Source organism: Oryzias melastigma, linkage group LG23, assembly GCF_002922805.2.
Source record: "Oryzias melastigma strain HK-1 linkage group LG23, ASM292280v2, whole genome shotgun sequence".
NCBI lineage: Eukaryota > Metazoa > Chordata > Actinopteri > Beloniformes > Adrianichthyidae > Oryzias > Oryzias melastigma.
The window spans coordinates 14,082,122-14,109,981 of NC_050534.1; the positions used below are offsets into that span (position 1 = coordinate 14,082,122).

At 36.2% G+C, this 27,860-nt stretch overlaps 1 protein-coding gene across 6 annotated transcripts in view; it reads left to right on the forward strand.

Moving 5' to 3' along the window:
• Positions 1–3,374: 3,374 nt before the first annotated feature.
• Positions 3,375–27,860, forward strand: part of tspan11 (tetraspanin 11) — a 96,093-nt gene continuing 71,607 nt past the window's right edge. For 2 of the 6 annotated variants that reach the window (XM_036210331.1, XM_024285084.2), the window contains exons 1-7: positions 3,375–3,527; positions 6,965–7,067; positions 8,376–8,567; positions 13,049–13,123; positions 14,837–14,941; positions 15,156–15,314; positions 18,027–18,113. In XM_036210331.1, coding sequence (XP_036066224.1) covers positions 6,981–7,067; positions 8,376–8,567; positions 13,049–13,123; positions 14,837–14,941; positions 15,156–15,314; positions 18,027–18,113 — 705 coding nt within the window. In that variant the 5' untranslated portion in view covers positions 3,375–3,527; positions 6,965–6,980. Of the gene's footprint in view, positions 3,528–6,964; positions 7,068–8,375; positions 8,568–13,048; positions 13,124–14,836; positions 14,942–15,155; positions 15,315–18,026; positions 18,114–18,293; positions 18,333–20,151; positions 20,273–24,173; positions 26,349–27,860 lie in introns of those variants that run through there. The other 4 variants (XM_036210330.1, XM_024285067.2, XM_024285076.2 and 1 more) reach the window with 4 other exon arrangements.

A 27,860-nucleotide genomic window follows, 5' to 3' on the forward strand; every position in this document is an offset into this window, starting at 1 on the left:
TTAAAGGATTTTAAATAAAAAAAATACAGACTATGAGTTAAAAAAACATTGATCATAATAATAAATTGAATAAATTACTTAATAATTATTAAAACATGATCTAAATTATATGTGTGTATATCATTGACAGTATAAAAGAACGGGACTGAGTGATCCCTCCCCCCTTGTGTTCAAAACAGGAAGTACTCCAAAAAGCCAAAATCCTATAGACTTCCATAGAGAAATAAACTACTATTACTCAGTCATTATATTCGTCAGAATAAACATTCTTGCTCTGAAGTCTTTTTCAACATATTCTTGCTAATCCTATTTTTTTACGACATTTTTTGCTGTAGTGCAAATTGTTGAAATTATAAATTAACCAATCAGATTCCTTGGGAAAAGTATAAAAGCTCACTCCTGATTGGAGACCGTAGTTACCATAGAAACCATAATTTTTCATTTAAAAAGCATCAAATTAAACAAAATTCCTAAATAAGGGACTAAAAACACAATAATGCTGCCACAAACGATTATTGTAAATAGTCGACTAATCGGGTCATGCACAAATTGGATGTAAAGCAGACTTATTAACCATCATTAGCTTTAAACTAACTAAAATTTTGATGTATAGCAGTACCTGTGACAATGCTAGTGTGAATGTTGTAAGCTAAAGATGCTAGTGATTAAAGTTGATGATGCTGAAATTGAAAGCTAATAGCTGAAACTGATAGCCAGCTAACATATAAGTTAAATGTGAAATTAGCCTAAAAAACCTTAAAAAAGCCTAAGTTAGCCAAAACAGCTAGCATACCGCTGAAATATTAGCGAAACTCCAAATTAGCTTAAAAAAATGAAAATTTCCTAAATTAGCCAAAAATGCTAGAATGTAACTAAAATATTAGCTAAACATTAAATTAGCCTAAAAAACTGATACATTCTTATATTAGCCAAAATAGCTAGCATGTGGGTGAAATATTAGTTAAACTCCAAATTAGCTTGAAAAATAAAAATGTCCTAAATTAGCCAAAAATGTTAGCATGTAGCTGAAATATTAGCTACACTTCAAAGTCGTCCAAAAAGCTAGCAGAATGACATTATAACTGTCCACTTTACTACACTCTGACTCCATATAATATAAAGTAATGACTAATTGGGTATTAAATTAGTCGTCGACTATTTTATTTGGTCAATTAGTCGTCCTTTAGTCGGCTAATCATGGCAGGTCTAAAACACAATCAAGGAAAACATTGAGGGTAAAAACACAAAAAACATAAAAAATAACAGCAAAATCTAACTTATGACCAACAGCTTGGCTATAAAAATGAGTCTTAAGTTGAGTTTTAAAAATAGACGGTGAAGACGCAAATCTAATATTTAGCGGCAAAGTGTTCCAAAGCTGTTCAGAAATCCTGGACTGTATGGAAAAAGCACTAACAGCGGCAAAACTGCACGCCTCTACCCCATCTAGCTTAGACGGCGCCGCACCGGAAGAACTTTTAAGATATTTTATTGATGTTTTTTAAATACTTTTTTCATTTATGTAAGTGAGTTGTAAGTGAGTTGTGTGCCAAACTCTTAAAAAAAATCACAATCATTGGGATTTGGTGCCCCCTCCTGCAGATGGGAACCTAGGCATCCGCCTATGCTTAGTGCCAGCCCTGCTTACTAAGTCTAATGTTTATTAGTAGTTCCTGATACAGACTGCACAAAATTTAAAGAGTCTATAATGGATACAAACTCATTCTTAAATGTTTTATCAAGACAGCAAACATGGATTTTAAAATCTCCAACAATTGAAATGACGCTTTACTTCATGCAGAAAATCAGAGAAGCCATGAATGAACAATGTGTTTTGATGTGCATTCATATTGAAATGTAGACTCAGACCAACTTTGACCAATCACTGCCTATCAACATCGTCTGGATCCAACATGGCGGCGTCTGTACGGCATAAAAATAGTGACTAAATTGACATAATTTTGTTGATGTCAAAGGTGTGTGATTACCACATCTTATCCTTTTTTACCTCTATATTTCGTATCCAAGAAAACTATTTAAGTACAAGCGTTTCTATTTAAACGACAATAGATTTACTTTTTATATTTTAATAGAACTTTAAAATGTGTTTTCTCGATTGAGATTTCTTTTGAATCATTGGTAACGTTGGGTATTGTTGCCTTTGAGCAGGTCTGTATGGCATTTGCAAAATACACGTGAGTGTGACCACAAGAGGTCAGGCACAACAAGCAAAGGGAGTGACCTATGCATAAATACCTCTTGAAAATGTTAATTTTGGCCCATAAATTAACATTTGAACCACAATATTTGTTTCTTTTAGCAGTTTTCTGAGTTCAATTAAGGTCAAGAAGTTGAGATAAAACACTAAAGCAACTGACATTTCGCAGTGAACATCTCCTAAAGTATCATATACACACACCAGTGCACATTATTTTCCATTATGGTGCATTTGTGTGCGAGAGATTAAGTCAGATGAACAAGCAAACAACAAATACACAATTTTTTTTCATGATAATCTGCTACCTCACACCTTGTGTTGCATTTGTAGAAATAAAACACTGAAATATTCTACAACTCCAGCTATAAAACAACAGTTTGTTGATATTTTGTGCTCTGGTTAGAGAATGTTTAGATCTATTAAGGGATATTTAGCCTAATGGATGGCATCCTTTGCTAATGTTGTTTTGGTAGACGCATGCCGCCAGTCCAGGTGACTAAAGCAGATGGCTGGATTTTTCATTTGGTCCTAATAGTTTGTTGATCGAAGTAGCAGAGTTGGAAAAAGAGGGAAAAATGTACTCATGAGGTCTGTTTTCATCGGAGAGGAAGTGGTGAAGGAATGAAGGTTATTAGGATATGAAGGAATCATGGAGCAGCAGATGTGATGACAGACCATAAACAGGAAATAATAGAAAATGATATTATGACTATTTATATTTCAACTTCTCATTTAAGTTTCAATTTCATAATATCAATGATTTTATTTAACTGGTCAAGCAACCTTTTATGAAACATATTTAAATTAGTTCTTTGTAAAAACAGCGTTTTTCCCCTCTCTATAATCTTTGTTTCTCTATTTGCTGAATGACAAACCCCCAGAGAGGCATTTGGTTACACAGTAACCAGGGTTTGCAGTTGAAGGCACAATGGTATTTGACAGATGTCCCAGGATGAAGGAAAAGAGCTCCTTCTTCCCCCACAGCGTCCCCTTTAACGTCAGTCGGAAAGTTGCCAACTCTGAAGACCATCTAACGAAAAGCTAGCTTAAAACGCCACCCCTTTTCGTTTATTATTTTTTTACAATATTAGTTATAAAAATGTATATTTATTTTGTGAAAATACTATGTGGAAATGTACGTCGTGCGCTTGGCATAGAAAAACACGAGCTGACCCTGAACGCACCACCGCCGCAGCTCGGCTGGACGAAACCAAAGGACCAAACGGCTGCCGCTGCAGTGGCGTTCGCTGTGTCCCAGGGGAGATTTCGTCGCGAACGAGGCTAATTATTCAGAAGAAACTTCGTTCTGGTAAGTTGTAAAAGCTTTAACGTGTATTTATGATGACGTACGTGGTTTTATTTATTGGTTTAACTTTTAAAATAGCTGTTAAAACTTTATCAAATCGCGCGCGAGCGACGCAGGTGATTTGTGTTTGTCGGGATGCTCGGCTTTCATGCTCCCGTCCCTCCGGGGAAAGTACTTAAAGCGCAGACACCCATTTTATTTATTTACAGTTTATGACACCAAAGGACACAGAAAAATGGCTAAAGTCTGAGAAAATCTTCTGAGGGGTACCTTAAGCCTTTTCTATAACTCACTCTAAGGACGAATAGAGGCCGTATCGCTAACTAGTTTTGGTCTATTGAGTGTTACGGTTTTAAAAGGGAAAGGTGGAGGTTAAAAAGTGACGTTTATTTTCTTTTTGGGCGTGGGACGTGTTTATTAAATGCGGTTACAGGTGGACAGTGTGGTGACAGGAAAGTTATCCATGCCAGAAAGTGTGTCCCTAGTGCGCACGCGCACTAACGCAAACACTCAAATTCCCACAAAATCGTGTTTTTGACACATTTTTGTAGCATTTTTCTCACTATGGATGATATAAATTAAGATTAAAATCGCATTTTTGAGTATTTTTTAGATTAAAATAGTTGTGAATCAGGAGCAGACAAAAAAAAATGCCGTTGGGAAGAGGTTGTAGCTGTGACGTAGAATCTACTACGGCAAATCACAAGCTCCTTGCTCTACTCCATTCTGATGTACTCACTTGCAGACAAACAGGCCTTCCGGTAGCAGTACTGCGGCTCTTTTGGCTTTGTTTTAGTTCATAATCTTAAAATCCTACTTTAATCTGCATTTCAGAGCAAAAATACATTGTCTCCAGGTCATATTTTGATCATATTTCACTACGCTTTACTACATTTATAAAGATCGTGAATCAACGATCTTGTATGTCGCAAGTATCCGTACTCGAATTTTCAGGAGCAAATCACAAGTACCCGAGCACCCGGATACTCGTTACAGCCCTATTTGTAATGATCTATTGCTGGTCTACAAAAACAGTGTTCTAGAAAACACACGTTTTTTTTATTTGGGATAAAAACTGAATAATCATGGCTAAAAGACCAGTGGGAACGCTTTTAAAATGGATCAGAAGATGATCGGGTGGGACTTTAAGCTGCTACTGCTCATGAGGGATTTGAGTTAATTATGTGTTGATAACTTGAATTGAGCGTCAGAAAATTAATTAGATCCCATGGTGACATGCAAGCATCAATGATCTGATGCTTATTCCTTGATGGGAGTTTTTGGGTCAGAAGTGGAGACGCTTGTTATTGTGGCTCATCGGGGTGTGAGTTGGCCAGGCGAAGATGTCGAAACAGAATTGAACAAGGGAGACAGGAAATGACCCCCCACCACCTCCACTCACACCCACATCACCACCTTTGTTGACCAAAGGTTTCTCCGTTGTGACCCTTTTGCTTCTCTGACTCTTTCTAACCATCTGGCCATTTGGTTGGGGAATTTTTCCATCTGGTGTCCAGGGCCAGCAGTCTAAGGAGAAATCCCAGGATCAAAAAGTGTTAACTGTTTTTTTATTTTATAACTTTTTCATGTTCCTCTTATGATATAGTGACAGTTGTTCATGTTAGTAAATCCAAGGTTGTCTTCAAAATACTGTTAAACTGTTAAACTTTATCATGAAAGATTTGCGATCCATTTCTTGAAGACATTTAAGTTTACAGTTTTGTTCAATTTCCCTCGTGTTTTTTCGTGGATACCCTCAGCTCTCTAATAAACCAACCAGCTCTTTTCTGCATTTCATTTGTGGGAATGTGGTTATCGAGCCAGCCTCTCCCCTCAAAACACATCAGACGTTTTTAGCTGCTGAACCTGCAGTATTTCTGGTGGTGCTGTCCACTGAGGGGCCACTCTATAGATCAGCTTTATGGGTCTACTGGAAATGCCTTTCACTGAGCGGCTTCTTATTTACAGGATAACAAATGCAGGAATAAATGAATGATTCAGAGGTTTATCGCCTGTTTGGTGTCAAGAATCCAAACTGAGAATATGGTTTGTGACAGGATAAGATGGAGATAATGTCAGCATATTGAAAAAGTAGAATTGTATTTGCTCATATTTGTTCATTTTGAAGATGCGACCTAAAAATGTCAAACCAGTAATGTCCTTTTTTCCTTTATTGGAATGTTGCTAAAACATAAATAATTCAAAAACTATGTACAATTCTGAGTTTGCTGTACCATAACTGAATGTAAAAAATAATTGCAGATTTATCCAGGCAGGACAGATTAAGAACAACGTTCTTATTTTCAACTGTGTCCTGGAAAATGGCAAGAAAGTTTGAGAAAGAAAGGAATAAGTCTGATTGAAGGAAGTATAACGGGTAATGTTTCTGTCCTGAAAGGGTTACTAATATTCAACTCTGTGCAAGCAAATTCTTTATTTAGACCATAGACTGTATAAGAGAACAGGACTGAATGACCCCTCCCCCTTTGTGTTCCAAACAGGAAGTACCTGCTGGGTCCAATAAACCAACATCCCATTGACTTCTCTAGAGAAATAAACAGCTATAACTCAGTCATTCTATTAGTCAGAATAACTATTCTTGATCTGATACATTTTTCAACATATTCTTGCTAATCCTTTTTTTTTTACATTCACAAACTGTTTCACAAAAAAAAAAAAAAAAAAAAAATTGAGGTACACTTGTAATATCAACTCACAGATCACACGAATTACAGAATGTGCAAATACAACACGTCTCTCATTTATGAATCCCTGTTTCTGTGAGAGAAATGCCTCTAGTGACTCTTCTAACATTACGGGTCAACAACTGTCATCATTGGCTAATTAATCTGTCAATCTAGTTCATCAGCCAACCAGGCGTGTTCTCTTTCAGCCAATCATATGAATCTATATAGTATTCCTTCATCCATTTTTAAATTTAAACAAAAAAAGTATACTTTATTTAATGGTTGATTTCTGAACAACAACAGGAAAACAATTAATGGATTGTTTCTTGTTCCACTTGCTCACTCCAGTTTGCTTATACAGTCAATGACTATTATACATTAAAGAAGGAAATATCAATTTTATTTAATTAATTTGATCAATACTGATATAACCAATCCAGCTGTGCTAAACACTGAAGTGACATTTTTTTTTCATATTTATCAAAATAAAATTAAGAATATCTTTGATTGTATGTAAACTTATTTCTTTCCACAAGTATTTCCCAGTGAGAAGCAGAGACATGGATTTGATTAAAATAATCCAATGATTAGAACCATGAACCAGGAATATACATTTGGGAAAGAGGAAACTTTATGATTCACAATTTGATACAAATTCTTGTTTGTTCTCAGAGTAGGAAACAGGTTACTCTGAGTAGAAGGAAACCAGCTTAAAACAAAATTACAACAAATGGAACAAATCTGTCCTTTCAGAACCGAAGTGAGGAAGATGTCGGCCCTTCACAAAGAGGAACAGGAGGACTGGCTGACTGTGTGCCTCAAATATCTGCTTTTTATCTTCAACTTTCTCTTTTGGGTAAGTGCTTTTCAAATCCGTTAAAACCAAGGCTACAGAATGTTTATTTCAGTTTAGTAAACTTGGGTATAGAAGCTTGAATAATTTATTCAAATCAATATTCACAAGACGGAACATCAATTCATGATAGAAACTGACTTGTTGGTGTATTTTTTTCGGGGGGCAAAAAGATCGTTTGCTTTTAATGCTTTTTAATAATCATTTTATTGATGAAAATTACAATTTTTTTTCATGTTATGTGAATATTGTCTTTGGAATGGAATAAAATGGTTGTCTTATGAAATTTTAAGTTTCATTTCAGGAATTTAGCAGCAGCTCTATAGTTTAGCTTCTTTTTCTGTTCATACCAGAAGACCGCTTCAGAGTCTTGTCATTTTTGGCCAAAACAGGAATCATTTCACTGACTCTCACATCAGATGAAATGTTTTCTGATGTCCAGATAAGCTGATTTTGAGTTAAATAGACATCCGTTTTTATGACGAATAAGGAACACAAAAAGCCTTTGATCTTTTCTTACCAAATCAAAAGTCCAGGTTAAAAACCACATGTTACAGAGGTAAAACTTTATCAAAATGTTTCTCTTTTGTCTGGTTTTATTCCAGGATATGAAGAAATAAACAGAAACTCTTTCTGTTTTTTGTTCCTTTTTGGGGAGTGGTTTGAAACCCAAACACGTCCCTTCACTTTTTGTTGTATTTCTAGTGCTTTTCTAGTCAAATCCAGCATGCCTAAACCCTAAATGAAACTAAAAACAGTTGAGATATCTGAGTGATCTTTCAAAACAGCACTCCTCCCCTCTGGGGTCTCCAAGGTTTTGGCCTCAGTGAAAGAGAATCTTTGTTCAGAGGGGGTGGGAGGATGAAAACAAAACTTCTGAAGGCGTTTCCTGGTTGTTTTCCTGTTCAACTCATGAAATGGAGGAAAAAATATTTAAATGTCGCTCTGGGTCATTCAGGATTGCTGGTGGAGAAGTAGGCGTCGTGCCTTCGGAAGTCGCTGTGCTTCAGCGGTTGTTATTGATGCCACTTTATATGGTTTCTTATCTGATCTCATCTCACAGTCAGCTGTTTACTTTTTAGCTGGACATTTCTGAAACTCTATCTCTTTAGTCTTGACCAAACCCTTAAAAAAAAGCCCTGAAACATTTCTTGATTCTCTCCATTTGTTTTATAAACATCTTCCCATTTCTCTAGTTTATCTCACTAGGCTGACAAATCCTCCAATACATTTTAGACCGTCCTCTTATCTGTCTTTGTTTGCATTTTAAAGCATTTTCATTCCTTCCTTGTGCTTTCTCTGTCGTTCCAGATGGGCGGAGCTGCTGTTTTGGGTGTAGGAGTCTGGACGCTGGTGGAGAAGAGCGACTACTTGAGTCTGCTGGCGTCAAGCACCTTCGCCGTCTCTGCATACATCCTCATCCTGGCTGGAAGTCTGGTGGTGGTGACTGGCTTTTTGGGTTGCTGCGCCGTCATCCGGGAGCAGAGGAGCTGTTTGTCTGTGGTGAGGCGCAAAACGGGGAAGTCAAAGGGGGTTGACACCAAAATGTTGGCAGCCATACTTTGTTTTTTGGTTATCTATGAAGTCAAATCAGAGGTGAATGAAAAAGCAGATTGTAAGTTTGAAAAATAGTCATTGTAAATATATATAATTTTAGTACAGTATTCCCCCCTTGTTCACTGAGGATAGGGACTTGACATCCGTGATTACCCCACATTTTGCAAATATGGAGACCATCTCGTCTCCATCATCTAATTAAAGTAGAGTCCTGGCAGCCAATGGGCCTCATCCCCTTGTAAACTTAGGCTCAACATGGAAAGTGGCCATTTTTAAATTGAAACTGTAGATTTAGGACTGAAAAGAAAGAAAAAAAATCTTGAGAATACAAAACTGTAGCTGTTACAAATATTTTTTATTTATTTTTAATCAAATTTACAATCTGTTTTTTCATTGATTTTAAGCTTCATCTGATTTGACCCTATAACCATCTTTCTTCAGCGTGTTAGAAAACATATGCATAGACTTCAGAGGACATTGTTTCGCCAGTTTGAATGTTACGCAGCACGCCATCGAGACACGTAGAGGAAACACATGTAGGACCAGAAGAAACATGAATGACTGCTACTCCGCATTTTGCTGCCAGCACGTTGTTCCCTGCACAGATGCAGCAGCATAACCCAGATCTCATCTGTGCCAGCTCTCTTTTATGGTTTGTCACAGGATGCTGAAAAATGACTCTGACGGGAACCCTTGCTGTCCTCATTATTCTGCACAGGCAGGATCCAAGAGCAGGAAAAGCATGCAGGAGATGAACGCTTGCTGCCGCATCTTTATTTATACTTCTGCCTATCAATATTGATGGATGAGGCAATAAATCAGAGCAAAGGGCGTCTATGGAGGCTCTAGAACACGTGTCAAAGTCAAGGCCCGGGGGCCGGGGCCGGCCCTCCAGATCATTTTATTGTATTGTTATTGACCCGATGTTATCTTGCACTTCTAACTTGTATAATTTTGACAACATTTATTTTTATGGAGTAAGATATTTTCATTTATTTAAGGTTTAAGTTGATTTATTCTGGAATAATATTCCTGCCTTTTTATTATTCATAATTATGTTAAAAAGTTACAGTTTTAATGTTAGAAAGACTGGCATTCTGCTAGCTTTTTGGACTATTTTGGCTTTTACTAATATTTTTAGGCTGTTTTGGAGTTCAGCTAATATTCCAACTATATGCTAGCTGTTTTGGCTAATTTAGGCTTTTTTTAAATTAGGCTTTGGAGTTAGGTTAGTATTTACATGCTAGCTGTTTTGGCTAATTCAAGTTTTTCTTAGGATATTTTAAAGTTTAGCTACTTTTTCAGCTACATGCTAGCTTTTTTTGGCCAGCCTAAGTTATGCTAATTTGGCATTTAGCTTATATTTTAGTTGGCTGTCAGCTACAGCGTTTTCAGTTATCAGCTTTAGGGGTTTTCAGCTATCAACTTTAGCGTTTTTAACCATCAATTTCACCATCTTCCATTATCAGCACTAGCATTTTTAGCGGCCAAATTCAGCTTACAGCATTCACACTAGCATTATTGCAGGTAATGCTATATATCTAGTTGAAAATTATGTTTTGAAAATGTAGTTTTAGAGTGTTTAGTAAATGTTTACCCTGCTTAGACCTAAGGTGTGTTTTGGATTTTGGCCCCTTGTGTGATTGAGTTTGACACCCCTGCTCTAGAATCAGTAGTGGAGTTGCTTTTGGTAAATTAATCAAGATAGATAAATAATAATTTACATCACTTTATTTGTGGCAGTTCACAGAGATGGATTTTTACTGAAAAATTTAAATTGAGTTCAATATAAGTCCAGGAGAGTATTGATTTTACATGTAAGATGAGCTCTTAAAAAGTCCCACAATCCTCTTAAATTTCAGATCATTCATTACACAATTACTTTTGTCTAAATATGTTTACATTTATACGTTGCACAACAAAAACACAAATATTTCTGAACAAAATAGAACAATAGAGACAGAAATAGAGACAAAACAGAACTTTTTTGCAAACAACGGTGTTGCATATTCCAGTTTAACAATGTTAGGATTCAGTTTGTTCACTCTGACTTTGGACCCTAGAGAAATGTAGAATGCAGCTCAACACATTCCTATCATTGTTACAATGATGGGATCTTAAATTGCATTAAAAATACTTCTCTTTAGATTGAAAGTGTGTTTTTAACGTGACATAAATCTAAAAATCTGTACACCAAAAGTGATCCAACACATTTCTTAAAGCATAAATAGTTTTAGCTTTGATATATTTCATTCAGCTTCTGCCACAAAGTGCTGTAGACCTGATACATTCAGATCCTGATCGAATTAATGGAAAGCAGGCTCATGTGTGAGCGGCCTCCATGTCTCTAACATGGTTTCCCTGCAGCTGTTTGCCTCTGACGGCCTGTCATCACGTTATTTATGTTGCGCGGGTCGCGTAATCACATTTGGCTTTGTGTTTTAATCACACATTGTTTTCTCTCCCTGCGCGACAGCAGATTCTAATTAGTTGTGTGTTTGGTGGCTCGGAGTGTTTTCCAGAAGTGTGTTGAACCGTTTCATTAAAGAAAGATTTGTGGTTTGGATCAAAAAAAGCTGGAGTTCTTGTGATCCGTCTGTTTGCTGCACATCACAGATATGCTTTTTAGTTCAGTGTTGATTGAAATGAAGGGTTATTGTTTTTTTTTTTCAGTGTTTACCTTGAAAGTTTGAAGTTTTATGTAATTATTAGGGGTTAAGGAAAAAGATCAATTCGGTGAAATATCGCGATATTTAATAAGGCGATACCTGTATCGGTTTAAAAGGCTGTCAATACAATATTTCATTTATTATTTAAACTTAAAACACGTAGCTCAGCTCTTACTTTTATTTTTCACTTAAACATCTTACTGGTAGTTAGCAGCACGCTGCACTAAGCCCCTTTGAGCAGTTCTACACTCAACAACAACAAGATCACACGAGAACCATCTTGAGTTCATTGTTTAGGCCATGGGTCCTAAAGTGGGGCCCACGGGCCAAATTTAGCCAGCCAAAGGTTATCTTTTGGCCCGCCAAGTCGTGGCTGCAGAAGCCACAGAGTGTTTAGTTAAAACCCCATATCCGTTTTCCCATTAATCCTCTAAGACAGTGTAAACTCAATCAAATCCAAATCACACTTAAGGTCGCTGAACAGGATAAACATTTATTGAACATTCTAAAACTCAATTTTTAAAAGTTTCTATCCGGAACTTTATAACATAATTATGAGCTATATATATAAAGCGTTACTTGCAATAATGGTAGTGGGAATGCTGTTAGCTGAAATTGGCATTTGAAGATGCTGAAATTGAAAGCTAAAAACGCTGAAGCTGATAGCCAGCTAAAATATTAGCTACACACCAAATAGCCGAAAAAACAGAAAAACGCCTAAATTAGCAAAACAAGATAGCATGTAGCTGAAATACTAGCTAAAGACCAAAATGGAATAAAAAACTGAAAAAAGCCTAAATTTGCTCAAACAGCTAGGATGTGGCTGAAATATTAGCTAACCACCAAAATTGACTAAAAAAATGAAAAAAGCCTAAATTAGCTAAAACAGCTAGCATGTAGCTGAAATATTAGCTAAATTCCAAAATAGCCTAAAAAATCTTAGTAAATGCCAAAAAAGTCCAAAAAACTGGCTGACTGACAATTTTTTAAAGTTTAAAATCGTAACTTTTTAACATAATTATGAATAATAAAAAGGCAGGACTATTATTCCAGAATAAATCAACTTAAACTTTAAATAACTTTTACTCTTTTACTATTTTACTCTTCACAAAAATACAATTTTGTCAAAATATACTAGTTAGAAATAAGCGCAAGATGACATCGGGCCATAAATAATAATAACATAAAATGGAGGATAGAATTATCCGGATACGGGACAAGTATCTCCAATTGAAATATCGCGATATTTCACAGATTTTTCCTGCACCCCTAGTTACCGTATCACTAGACTCCTGCCAATACACACCACTAGTAATTATCCAAAGCCTGATTCTTGTTTCCCTGAGGAACGCCAAACTCTGAGGTTTCCATTTCGTTAGTAGAGTTTCTGCCAAGTCGACTTTTCAAAAGTCTGTCATGACAGACAGTGACACAGTTTTCAGCCGCATGCAGTGATCATTAAAACATACAGGCGAGGGATCCTTCCCCGCAGCCTGTCAAGTTCCTTTACGGCTGTCTCAGTCTTGTGCTGTGTTGCCATCTGTGTTGGAAGCGACAGATGCAGCAGGATGACAGTTGATAGTAGTTTCTATTGAGCTGTCACAACTTTCAGCAGCTTGAGTTAGCGACGACTTGGTTAAGGCGACAACTGCGCCGATGATTGCGAGGCAAAGATGTCTTGATTAATTCAAGCTGAGGCTTAACGTATTGAACCGCTCGCCCCTCTTTTCACCCTCTGTGTTCTTTTCCCTGTTCCAGTATTTCTTCTCCCTGCTGGTTATCTTCCTGATTGAACTGGTGGCTGGCGTACTGGCGTATGTGTACTATCAGAGGGTAAGTGGTGAAAGCTGATGATTCACTTTTAGCTTCAGCCTGTTAGCAGGCAGACTTGTCTGTGTTGAGGAAACAAAACAGTAACGCAAACATTGAAAAAAATGTGGAGCCTGTCTACCAAAACTACCAATCTGTTAGCAGACAGCATTCAATATTACCAGAAATAACTTGACTTTATTTAACTTTATTTTTTCAGTGAGGAAGCTGCTTTGAAGACCCACTCCTATCACCTTTTGATCTATTTTAATAGCGTTCCCAGTGTTTTTTTAATTATGATTATGGAGTTTGTAGCCAAAATCCAAAAAAATTTATTTTCTAGGAAATAAAAAATAAACGGCAGCAGTAGTTTATTAGAAATTCACCTCTGAGTTGTGGGCGGGAACGTTGGTGCAGAGCAACCCCGCCCCCCCCTTCCTGTCATGCATTACTAAAAATTATCTGTTTATTTTAGTGCTGTCAGTCAATAAAAAAAAGGTCAAATTAATCACACTTTTGGGTTTTTTTTTTTATCCAGGGAATTTTATATGACAATATGCAGCTTTTGCACAAAATCAGGCAGTAATGTTTCCCCTTATTTTTATTGTTTGAAATGTTTCAATTTATCAAGTGTTAACCCAGAAATGTAAATTGTGAGCATAAACCACATCAACAGTAATATAAGACTTTTACGTCTGCAGTATTATTCCAAGAAAACAAAGATGCTGATATAAAACCATAGCTGGTGAATACTTGATTTTGATTGGCTGCTGGGTGTGGACTTGCACCTAAAAAAGAAGTTCTGGTCACCATGTTCTATATGTGCAGCAATCTTCATGATCTGGGTAAAAACAAGCGGTAAGGGGTGAAATTTCTCTCTGAACTGATGCTTTTTAACTTATCGTGACGATCAGCATCGCTTTCTTTTGTTGCTACCAGGGCCGGCCTTGGGCATAGGCGGCCGCCTAGGTCGCAATCTGCTGGAGGGGCCACTAAATCACGATTATAATTTTTTTTTTTTTTGGTCAAAACATTTTACCGCACCACTCATTTCATGTAAAAAAAATTAGAAAGTAATAATTAAAAAACATAAATAAAAGAACAAAAATTTCGATCCAGTCAGTATTAACACACGCCTTGGAAGCCTAAAGCCTGTAATTAATTAGTGGTAATAATAATTCACAACTTAATTTTTTTTTTTTATTATTAATTGGGTGTGTTAACGCATTGATGGTCTTAGTTTATACACTCTCCCACTGAAAATGGCGAGGAATAATGATCCTATCTAGCTGTACAGTTTTGAGCCAAAATGCCAAATCGGACATGGAAAACAAAGACGTACGTGGATCTAGACGTCTAAAGGTGGATACATCAGAATAAAGCCCGGATAAATAAAGATCTTTTTAAACTGTATTTTTTTGTCTGCTCCTGATTCAGATTGATTTGAATAAAGAAATACTCAGAAATGTTATTTTAAGCTTAATTTTATTTATATATGTCTTCCATCATGAGAAGAATGCCCCTAGAACTTGTTAAAAACACCAATTTTCATCAGCATAGATCTTTAAAACTTGGGTTTCTCACTTCCAACATGTAAAAAACAAAACAGTACAGTGTTGTAATGTTGGATGGAAAGGCAAATTTCAGTGAAACTGTAGCTAAAATAACATAGGACAATCTTTTGTTATCTGATCTGAGATCTATGCTAATGATGTTGTTCTTTTCGGTCTTTTCAAGCTGAGTGAGGAGCTGAAGCTGCATCTGAACCAAACCATGACAGAGAATTATGCTCAGCCTGGGATGGAGGCCATCACAGCAGCCGTGGATCGACTGCAAGAAGATGTACGTTATTTATTATTAAAACCATTAGATCTTCTGTTTTGTTGATGTAAAGATGTGTTCAGATGAAGAACGGCATAAAGTTCACTCAACATTAATTGATTTTCCACAACTTAGTATGCCGGAACTGTTGCACCATTTTAAAGGTTCTCTGAGACAGACTGGCTCCCTGGAAGTAAAACACAGATGAAAACGTCTCCCAACTCTTCTTCTTCAGTTTAAATGCTGCGGCAGCAACAACTCCCAGGATTGGGCGCACAGCGTGTACATCTCATCGAACGCGGCAGAGCAAAGACTGGTTCCCGATAGCTGCTGTAAGACTATCACCCCCGTGTGTGGAAGGAGAGACCACCCCTCCAACATCTACAGGGTGGAGGTCAGTGTTCCAACAGGTTATGGGAAAGGAGGGGCAGCAGTTGAGGTGGTTAAAATGAAGCCGTAAGGCTCAAACTCAATCACATAGGGGGACAAAATCCAAAACACATATTAGGCCTAATATGACATTCATTGAACTGACTAAAATTTAAAAACTTTAAAACCATAACTTTTTAACGTAATTATGAGCTAGATACTATATATAGCATTACCTATGATGATGCTAGTGTGAATGCTGTAAGCTGAATTTGGCAGTTGAAGATTCTAGTGCTGATAACTGAAAATGCTGAAATTGATAGCTAAAACGCTAAAGCTAATAGCTGAAAACGCTGAAGCTATTAGGTGAAACTAATAGCTTAAAAAAAACGATGAAGCTGCTAACCTGCTAAAATATTAGCTAAATGCCAAATTAGCCAAAAAACAAACAAAAAGAAAACAGCTAAAATATCCTGAAAACTGAAAAAAGCCTAAATTAGCCACAATAGCTAGCATTTAAATAGTAGCCTAACTTCAAAACAGCCTAAAAACTTTTTTTAAAAGTCTAAATAAGCCAAAGTAGCTAGTATGTAGCTGAATTCTTATCTAAATTCCAAAATAGCCTAAAGAATGAAAAAAAGAACAAATCAGTCAAAACAGCTGAAATGTTAAACTCCAAAAATAGCCTAAAAATATTAATAAATGCCAAAATAGCCCAAGAAGCTAGCAGAATGTCAATTTTTAAAATTTAAAAACCTTAACTTTTTAACTATAATTATGAATAATAAAAACGCAGTAATATTATTCCAGAATAAATCAACATAAACCTTAAATTTGAATATTTTTCTCTATTACTAACAATACAATAAAATGATCTGGAGGGCCGGATAGAATCACCCGGAGGGCCAGATCCGGCCCCCGGGCCTTGACTTTACACATGTGCTCTAAGGCTTTAACGAATTAATGATGCACGCCAAAAAGTAGATTATAATAGCAAATAATAACTTTTAGCAGACAGTTTTCTGTGGTACATTACAGATACAGCAGTGATAGAAGGAGCAGTGGGCGGGGATCAAACAGGACAAACTTAATTGCATAGAATGTCAGTCAAATCTAAATAAGGATTTTTATTTTAACGCATATTCATGCAGTTCAGTGCTGTTTTTTTTTCTTCTTTAAGCGTCATGTAATATACATTCAAACAGACATTTTCTGTATGTGATAAAAAAAATTGAGTTCTAGACCTGGAAAGTTGGCTAAGATATGGAGGCAATATTTTATACCAAATTTTGAGCTTTTATTTCTGTGCAATTTGCTCTACAGCCTCTTAGAAAAATATAGAAATGTGAGCATCGTTTCTCCACTCAACAGGTGTTAAAAAAATGTACATCTACGTATTAATGTTAAAGCAAAGTTGCATCTTTCTGTTTTTTACACAGAAAGAAAATAGATTAATCATGATTTGTGCATGTGTAATTCTTGATTTGTAATTCTTGCAAGACATTTTGTACACAAGTGTAAAAATTATAAGTTAAAAAAAAGATCAATTTTACGCATGCACAAATTAAAATTACAACCGCATTTAAGCACAAATCTGATGTGTCTCTTCTGTCTCCAAGATTCGGGTGTGAATGATGCATTTAAATACCTCTAGAATGCTGGGTCATCAGAGTTTTATCAGCGGCTTTGAACTTAGAATATCTGGTAAAAATTTGACATTTTCCCACTTTCTTAAATGGATATGATCAATAATTAATACAAAAAACACTTTAAAACACTCATCGCTAAAGTTTCACAAGCGATTTGTGCATACTTTTTTTTAAAGATTTGTGCGTAAACGTAGTTTCAACCTGTTGAAATTGTAGAATGTGTGTTTGTAAATTTTATTTTGTCGTTTTTTTTTAATTAATTCTAAAGTTGTGCAAAAATCCAAAGTTACACGCAAATGAAGAAACAAACATGCAGAAATCCAAAGTTTAGCACAAATCAAGAATTGAACACTTGGGCAAAAAATCTAAAGATGCGCAAAAATCAAAAGTTGCGCACAAATCTAAAGTTGTGCAAAAATCAAAAGTTGTGCAAAAATCAGAAGTTGCGTACAAATCTAACGTTGCGCACAAATCAATAATTACGCACCCACAAATAGGGGTGAGTTTATTTTCTCTACATATCCTTCTTTTTTTGTATCTTTACCAAATTTGCTGTTGTTGCTCTTTATGTATTCATTTATGTTGTATAATAAACAAATCTCTTATTGACATTTTTATTTCATTGAATTAAATGAAACTCAATTCAGCTCATTTCTAAAGTGCTGAATCCCAACTAAGATCGTTTTATGTATCAGAAAAGAATGATCATAATTTACATCACTCCAGCTATCCAGTTTTGTTGGATTGTGTTGTTTCATAAAGAGCTGCACAGTGTGTCACGTAGTCTAACCGCGGGTTTGAATCCCGACTGGAATCTTTCTTTGTTTATTTTGCATGTTCTCCCCGTGCATGCGTGGGTTTTCTGCAGTCCAAAAACGTCCTGAATCTAAAAGGATCCGTTAGGTGTGAACGTGAGGGTGTGTTGTTGCATGTTTCTGCGTGGTGCTGTGATAAGTGTACCTCACTGTAGCTCAACAGTGGCTGGGCGGGTTCCAGCTCCCCAGAGAGGATTAAGCAGGTTAAAAAATGAATAAAATATATATTCTTATGTTTATTCGTCAACTGATGTGTCTTCTCCGTCTCTGCAGGGGGGTTGCATTACTAAGCTGGAGCAGTTCCTAGCAGACCACTTGTTAGTCATTGGAGCTGTGGGCATCGGAGTGGCTTGTCTCCAGGTGAGCAAAATCTAAATCTGTAGTTGGTGTTTCTGTTGTGAGCTCACATTAATTCAAGCTCACTTTTTCCTAAATGATAAATGAAAACTTCAAAGAATAGAACAGTTTTTGACTAGAAACTAGTAAAGGCAGCTGTTCAGGGTTTTAACAAGTTGTTTTGTCTCACTCTGGTCTCTGTAGGATGAATATATTCAGTCCTATTAATTAATTGTTCTCTGAATAAATCAGATTCACACTTTGAATCCTCCCAGAGGCCACTGATGTGTTGTTTTGTGTCGAATCATAAAGAATAACCACTTTGCTACTGAAGCTTTGTGAAATTAACTTGAAGAACTACTTTTGTCTCTAAGAAAATCATTAACTACACACACTTGAGTGGTCACTTTGTGTTCTGTTTTAATTGGAATCCAGAGACCTGACAAAGACTTAAGGCCTTAATTTCACCAACATAAAAACACGAAAATAATGAGATGATCCGTCATGCAGCTCCTAAAACACGTCCTAAACGTCCTAAAGTCTACGATGGAGTATTAGGGTCACCATAAATGTAAAGATGGAAGAAATACAAGAATAATATCGTAAAATGATGAGGAAAAGGTCATAATGTTACAAGGAAAAAGATTTTTCTTTGAATCTTTGATTTTTTCATCTCATATAACTTTATTCTTGTAAAATAGCAACTTTTTTTCTCATAATTTTATGACTTAATGCTCAGTAAATGTTTAATTTTTATCTTGTATTTCTGAGTTTTTTCTCAAAAAAATTGCGACTTTTTCCCCATAACTTTAAGAGTTTATTCTCATAAATGTTCACTTTTTTCTCATAATTTTACGAGTTTATTGTTGTAAAAATTTGACTTTTTTCTCATAATTTTATGAGTTAATTCTAGTAAAACTTTGCCTTTTTCCCATATTTTTGCCACTTTAGTGTTTTAAAATTATTGTTGTAAACTTGTGACTTTTTTCTAATAATTTTACAACTTTATTCTTGTAAAATTGCAACTTTTTTGTTATAATTTTATGATTAAAAACTCATTAAATGTTGAATTTTTGTCACATATTTTTACAAGTTTTTGCAAATAAAAGTTTGACTTTTTTTCTCATAATGTTACAACTTTATTCTTGTAAAATGTTAACTTTTTCCTTTAACTTTTGGAGTTTATTCTTTCAAATTTTCCCTTTTTCTCTCATAATTTTATGAGTTTATTGTTGTAAAAATTTGACTTTTTTCTTATGTTTTCTCAGTTTATTCTTGTAAAATTGTGCTTTTTTCCCCCCCAAAATTTGATCACTTTAGTCTTGTAAATTCTTTTTTTTTCTCATAATTTTACAACTTTATTCTTGTAAAATGTTCACTTTTCCCCCATAACTTTAGGAGTTTATTCTCGTGAATGTTGACTTTTTCTCTCACCATTTTTTTTAGTTTATAAATGTAAAATTGTGACTTTTTCCATAATTTTACAACTTTATTCTTGCATTTTCTTCTTATACTTTTTTGAATTTATTCTCATAAAATTCAAACTTTTTTTAATCATATTCCTGAGTTTTTTCTGGAAATATTGTGACAGTTTTTTTTCATAATTTATTGTAGTAAAATTCATAGTTTTCCCCATAATTTTACCTATTTTTCTTGTAAATCTTGACTTTTTTCTCATAATTCTTTGGCTTTATTGATATATAATAATTACATTGTTTCCTCTCATGATGGCTCTTATACTCCATCGTAAATCTCTTTTTCTATTGATAAGATTTAAAACTCATTGGTGTGAAAAGGCTGTAATAAATGTATAATTTAAGCTATATTTGATATTCTAAACTATTAATATTTTCAGTACATCTTCAGCATTTAATGCTTAATTTTTTAAACACAGATGATGTCATTAATTGTGTCTGCCTTTCTGCTCTCAGCGTATAATTTAAGATTAGCCCTGATTTCTCTCAGGACGATCATTTAGCTGCATTAAGCATCTGGTGTGCCCCACTAATGTGTTTCTGCCTTCCGTTGTGCGTCTGTGTTTGTGTGTTTGGTCTCACTGTAGCTGGTCGGGGCATTCTTGACAGCCTGCTTTATATATCTGCTCTATAAAGAAGAGGAGGAGGAGTTTGGTGCATTGTAATTTGGCTCTAGAGCATCTTGGTGATTTAAATCAAGGTTGGAGGGTACTGTGGACATCGGACTGCATGCCTCGTTCTTCCTCTAAACATGGCTGCATGTGTGCTGAATGAACATGAAGTTTGTATTATTATCTCTGCGGCGTGAATTCATCTGCTTGGCTTTGGCTGTGCTGAAGGTGTCTGCTGCTATGCATGCTATGGTAATGGGCTGTTAAGGAAGATAAGAATGTGACGGCTTGAGAAAAGGTCGAACATTCTGCGACTGGCTCAGTTAATCACGGCTGAACTTCTCATGCTGAGGAGAAAGGATTTGCTGTTAGATCTAAAAACCCTTCAGTGATGACACAGGTTTGTGAAAATGGACTTCACATAATGCTTTGCTGTGTTAGAATCCATCAAAATAAGATCATTAATTATTGTAAAAAAAAAAGCTCTGGTTAGTTCCCCACCGCCTCTTACTGACACCTCTGATTACATTAAACACAAACGCTTTTGTGTTGTTGCCATAGTTACTTTCCATGTAAAATAGACCAGGCTAAAATAAATATTGTTTGGCAGGGACTTGGAGTTGTTTTGGCCCCTCAGATGGAAAACCGTGTTATCTAACCAAACGCTATTTTTTAATCTAATAAACACCTGACTTAGTTAGAAAAGGATTTTGTTCACATCTAAAGTACGTTAAAGCTCTCAGCTTTTAGACTAAAGCCTCTGGTAGAGGCAAACTAAAGTCTGCTCCAACGGTACAGAGTGCTGACCAGCTCGATGAGGCGTGCTCAGGGCTTTTAGAGGCTTCAAGATGGAATCTGGCCGTTTGCCTGTTCATCCATCAAGACCTGCAGCGTGGCTTCTTTTCTGCTCCCGTTTCTGAACATTTTCTCCAATTTATGGTTCGCTCATGTACAACGAGGAGCCTTTAAAGATTGAACTCCGATCATCTTTTGATTAATCGTAGCGATCAGCCTCTGCTGATATCCCATCATCCCCTTAACGTGATCTCCTGCTAGCTTACAGCCCCCCTGTGTAATTACGGGTGTAATTAAAAATTGGGCAAACCAAAGATAATCTGCTGTTGCTGGGCAAATTCATGTATTTGGTCACATAGGAATCAGAGACACCATTTTCAACACTTCCTTATATAGACGGGAACACTTCCTGCAAACTTCCAGTCAGTCAGAACATTTAGAAAAAGAGCACCTGCAAATGATGAGAGATCATACGCTCTGAAACAAGACAGGAAAAACACAAAGGTGAAGAAAAAGAACGTTCCAACAAGATGACTTTTACATTTAAACATTGAATCTCGAACAGTAATGAAGGACACACACAATGCAAAACATTCATCATCCTCCTCACAACCGCAAGATAATATTAGCAGGAAAGCAAAAAATGGCGAGCGATATCAAAGATATCCGGACGTACGGTTGTGAACCAGATACCAGCTCAGACGAGAAAAATAAAGACGTTAATGCATCTATGGGCTCGTTTCTACTGAGCAGTCCGGTGTTTTGAGCGCTCCTATTGTAAAACGGACCCATTTAACAGTACCGACCCGTACCTCGTGGGTTGAAGATCCATTGAAAAGTGGAACGAAATGATTTGGGCATGCATTGATTGGCAAAAAGTGATGACGACATTAGAAAGCGCCAATATAGTGCTTGTTTAAGCTGACGTTTGTAAATAAGCATTTAGGTTTTTGCGGTTTCTTGGGTTCTCTTTTGGTCACGAGTCTATAATGAAAAAGCCAACGAACGACAACAAGACCCGGTCTGCTGTGGAGCTGCAAACACTCCTTGCCATCCTTGGCGACTGTGTGTTACAGGGTGATGCAGTTACACCCTAGCAGTCGCCGTGAACACAAACCGCTCAGTGGGAGCGAGGCTTAACTGAGTGGAACGTATACCAGATTTAACTGGACCGTACCGTACCACTCCTTACTGGACCGGACAGCTCAGTAGCAAAGAGGCTTATATGTCCTAGGGGTGTGTATCGCAATACCCGGTTCACGATACGATATGTATCGCAATACCCGGTTCACGATACGATATGTATCGCGATACCCGGTTCACGATACGATATGTATCGCAATACCCGGTTCACGATACGATATGTATCACAATACCCGGTTCACGATACGATATGTATCGCAATACCCGGTTCACGATGCGATATGTATTGTGATACCCAGTTCAAGATACGAAATGTATCGCGATACCCGGTTCACGATACGATATGTATCGCAATACCCGGTTCACGATACGATATGTATCGCAATACCCGGTTCACGATACGATATGTATCACAATACCCGGTTCACGATACAATATGTATCACGATACCCGGTTCACGATACGATATGTATCGCGATACCCGGTTCACGATACGATATGTATCACAATACCCCGGTTCACGATACGTTATGTATCGCGATACCCGGTTCACGATACGATATGTGTCGCGATACCCCGGTTCACGATACGATATGTATCGCGATACCCGGTTCACGATACGATATGTATCACAATATCCCGGTTCACGATACGATATGTATCACAATACCCGGTTCACGATACGATATGATTCGCGATACCCGGTTCACGATACGATATGTATCACAATACCCCGGTTCACGATACGATATGTATCGACATATGTCCCAAGATTGTACCAGAACCATTTTTTACAGAATATTTCTTAGTTTTAGTTTTTTTTAGCGCATGACTTAGAAAAAAAAAACTCTATCTGAATATTAATTAATTGTAATGGTCAGATTAATTTTATCTAATGATCACAACGCTAAGCACTGCAACTGTATCTCATGTACAAGGTGCTTTTACCCACGCAAATTCGTGGTGTAATAAATAATTATTTAAATATTGCTATGTCAGCATTTTAAATTGATACAAGTATTGGCACATGAAGTATCGCGATATATATATCACCAAATCGATTTTTTTCTGCAACAAATTGATGGCTCGCCCATATTAGTTTCTACTTTACAACTGAGAGCTTTTTCAAACAGCATTTTCGTCATCTACTTGAGATTTATTACAATTGGAGTCAAATAAAAACTCAGAAATGCAGTTTTAATCTTTAATTTCTTTATACATCTCCTCCATCATGAGAAGAACATGTTCAAAACACCAAAAATACGATTTTCTTTGGAGTGGGTCTTCAAGAAAATATGGATAGAAACTCCTAAAACCAATTACAGTCTGTGTTTTCTCAGGTTTAGCAAAAGTTTATAGTAGAAAATTCATCAGCACATATTTAAACATCAATTTTTTTTTTTTAATATATTTTCACTTTTTGCTAAAAAAACAAAACTCTAAACTTATGACTTGATAAATTGACATTTTGTTTGAGTTGGTGAAATTGTTTAATACATCATTGGTGCGCTTATGTATTAATATCTATAGAAGTCACTATCTTCAATTTGAAGACTGTTTTCCATCACATGTGCTGCTTAAATGTCTAAAGCAAAATTTTTTTTTTTAATCAGATTTTTGTACACAAGGGTCTCTTGTTAATCACTAGGGTAGAATTACATGTTTTACAGGTGTAAAAATCACCTCATTACACACTTTTTCTTAAAAGTTCAACCCTCTTAGAAGTTGAAGTCCAGTATTATAGAATGAAAACAAAGATTAGAACATTTTAGTAGACCACTAAGGGTTAACTTTAATATAGCGAGGTCCCACTGTATTTATTTGTACGGTACATCCATGCATGAATGTGAATCCACCGCATTCCCTTTTTGTTAAGCCACTCTGTTCACATGCTCTGTTGCTGCTCTGAAAGCTACTTAACTCCTGACATCCCCATAGTAACCGGCTAGCTGCCTGTACTTTCCAACACTCTCGCTGTACCACCTTTAACCCTTCCCCGCCAAACATGTAGCAGCATTCCAACTTTCTGCAGTGACTGACGTCCTGCCTGCTGTTTCCAGATCTGTGGGATGGTGTTCACCTGCTGCTTGTACAGACGGATCAAGACCGACCCTTACTGAACACCAGGAAGCCGACACTCCTGTGACTTCTTCAATTCTGAGTTGTTGATTCGGGTCACAGAAGTGAGAAACTAAGCCGGTGCTTGAATAGCCAGGTCTTTCTTTTATCAGAGTCAGCTTGAATTAGCTAACGAGAGCGTTATCTTTTTAATGTAGCTGCCTTGACTTAAGTGCATGCTTTAATGTGAGCAAAATCATTTAAGTAAAATTGCCTTTAATGCAAAACTCTATGTAATAGGTTGAAGTAGCTGAGTAAAGGCACCAACATGAAACACAATGTGCCTCCGTCATAAAGCTGCTGATGTATAATCGAATTGTGCCTAAAATCTGCTGAAATGACACTGAAAAAAGATTTATATTTGTACTCAATATCTATTACACTTTATAATACAGCTTTAAGTGTTTGTGAGAAATCAATAAGGAATCAGTGCTTTAGAACAGATGATAGAAAATGGGCAAAATCACTTCCTAATATACGACTCCCTCTAGTGGCAACTCATGTGCACTACACATAAATACACCTTTGTTCACCCATCTATCTGTTCTATCTGCTCTGTTCTTTTGCTTTGGAGGGATTTTTGTGCCAAGCAAAAGAAGACTGAAAAGAAACATCTGATTGGATAGAATAGACCAATCAGCAGGCTCAAACGTAACGCCTAAAATGAAACTTTGGAATGCAAAATCAAAGATAACGTGAACGCGAGATGAGGCACTCCGCTCGAAAAACGTCTGTGCTGCAATCGCAAAAATATTTTTTGAAAGCAAAGAAAAAAGTTTAAGAAAGCAAAAATTCAAAATTATATATATATTTTCTTAACACTTTACATTTTGTTTGCAATTTAAAAAAATTTTGATCTAAAAACTGCGACTTTTTTCTGCAATATCACAAAAATCACTCCATACTTTTCAGGGCGTACATGAAATGTATCCCAGCCTATCGGTGTGAAGGTGGGACACGCCCTCCATGTCAGGAGTCCCCATCCCCCGTTGGTGCTGCCACAGAGAAAAAAAAAACGACTTACACTCTTTTGAAAATATACATTTGATTTATTTAAAAAATGTCAACTATTACAAAAAATGACTTTGAAAAAACTAAAAATCAATGCAATCATCTTTTATAAAACAAAAGTCACAAACTGAATTCACTAAAGTCATGTTTGAAAAGGGGCTGGGCAGAAGATAATGTTTATGTAAGCCTTTCCTTTTATGTCTTTTTCAAGAATTCAAAGAATTCACAATATAGAAATCTAAACAAAGCAATATTCCAGGAACTTTCAATTTTTGTTCTTTTCACCGTAAATCCTGTAAATTGTTATCCACAATTACCATTTCACCAAAAAAAATGTCATTTTTATTTGTAATCTTCTTTTGAATGAACTTTTATTTTGGAAAACTTTTGGATTTTCTCCTCTGCTTCTGATTCGTTCTTGTCAAGTCACTCGGTCGTGTGTCAAAAATCCATCTGCTTCTTTTTTTAAAGCGTCAAATTGAGAACCACAAGGTCGCAAAGTTAACAAAAACCAAACGTTTCTTTGAGCAGAAAATAGCTAGTAAGGTAATGAAGAGCTTTCGACTTCAAAATAAAATATTTCCTTATTTACGAGGCTAAAACTAAGAGTCTTTACTCCAAATATGGATTTATGGTGACAGTCGTTCCAACACACTATAATAATACTGCATCATTTTCAATTTTTCTTTTTTGTTTTTATCCGTCACACGTTAAAAGTCGGACGGGGCTGAATTCTCTAGCCTCAAACGTTACGGGAAACTGAAAACTTAAAAAAAAAAAAAAAAATGGACGCCCATTTTAGCCTCGTACAGACCGGTCCATGAAAATATTGTCTGACATTAAAAACATTGGGGACCATTTATCTAAGTAAAAGAAAAAATTAATTTTTTTCACAGCCATTTATATTATACTTTTTCATGTTTTGTGCTTTATTTGTTCACGAGAGTATGCTATATTCTCAGGGGAGACTTCTCATATTATTTATTAATTGATTGATGTTTAGAACGTATTTTACTGATATAATAAACAAAGCATTTTTATGAATGAGTTGATGTTACACTGCTGTATTTACAACAAACCGAACCAAATAAAATGTTGACAAATGACATTAAACTAATGAAATTGTTTCATTTAAGAACCACAGCTGATTGCAGTTTAGCAGTTGGACTTGATTTGTATCATATATGCTGTTAAAAAATGTTTTTTTTTTAATTTATTTGAATCCATAAGATGTTTTTATTCCAGAGCTGGAGGATAAACCACTAGAGGGCGTCAGAGACTTCTGTTACTGAACACTAACTGTCTTCTATACAGTTGTTTTCATTATTTATCGTTTAATATCTTGATTGGGATATAAAAAAAAGCTGAGAAACGAAAAGACCAAACTAGACCTGCTTTGATTGCATTTCTGTTAACCTCTTTGCTCATTTTTTTAAGGTTTTACTGATGGAAAACAAACAAAAAAAACACTTAAATTGAGCAAAACTTTACTTAAGGCTAAAATTAAAGCATTTTTTTGACATTTTCAAACAAAATGTATCTGTGAATCAGACATTTCCTTAAAGGAAATGACTTTGCTGCTTATGTTTGTCGTTTTAGTGATATTAAGTGTATCCATAGCGTTCCTTTGTCTTTGTTTCCTCGCTCACCTCTGATGAGACCTTGTGTTGGTACACAGCAATTTATCATTGTCACCCATTTAGATAAGAAAATGAAGAGAAATGGTTTTGGAACGGTCTGGAAGTTCTCCAGCATTTCGGCTCCAGTGAACCCGTCGGTCCCTTTTGTCTCTCCGGGCGGACGCCTACAGATGTCACACATATTCTGAGACTGACGAGATAGAACGACATGCAGCAGAAAGGCTGCTCGCATTAGCATGCAGTTTACACTCTTTGCCAAGATAGACCCTCGAAGAACAATTGAGAGCAGCTGGAGTTGCGCCGCTCCCCATGTGTTGAGGCCTCTATGCATCAGAAGCATCACATTGTAGCCGTGGGGTAAATGTTTCACTGGACCTGCAACGAGAAAAGAACTTTCCAAAGAACACATGTTGTAGTATTTGATGACCATGGCGGGTGTGCTTGTAAATTCAAAGGTTACACATCAAAGGTTCAATAAGGAGGACATAAATATTGCTTTTAGCATAATCACACTTTTATTTAAGACCCACACCGATGCTGTTTTTAAAGTGATCATCTTGTAAAGCATGAGAGTCTTATCTCATTAGAGGTCACCGCAGCGAAACATCAGAGTTTTTACGCCGGATGCCCTTCCTGTATTTGAGAGGCACAGGGGAATCCAGGTAGGCAGCAGCGTCAAGGGTCTTGGAGATCAACGGACAACCGGGGATCGAACCCAGGTCTCCTGCGTGGCGGCCATACACTTATGATACCTATGTAAGTACCATGTAAATATCAGTAGGTACCATGTAGATACCTAGTAATTACTGTACTGTAGAAGGAAGCGTTACCAAAAAGTTTTCAGTTTTTTTCTTTTTCATCAATTTCTCTTATTTTCTTATTTTAAAATAATTGAAACTTTTATGTAATTACATTGTAATGTTTTAATTGCTAACTCTTCCTTTATATGTCTTGGGGACTGTAGCTTGTAAAGTTTCA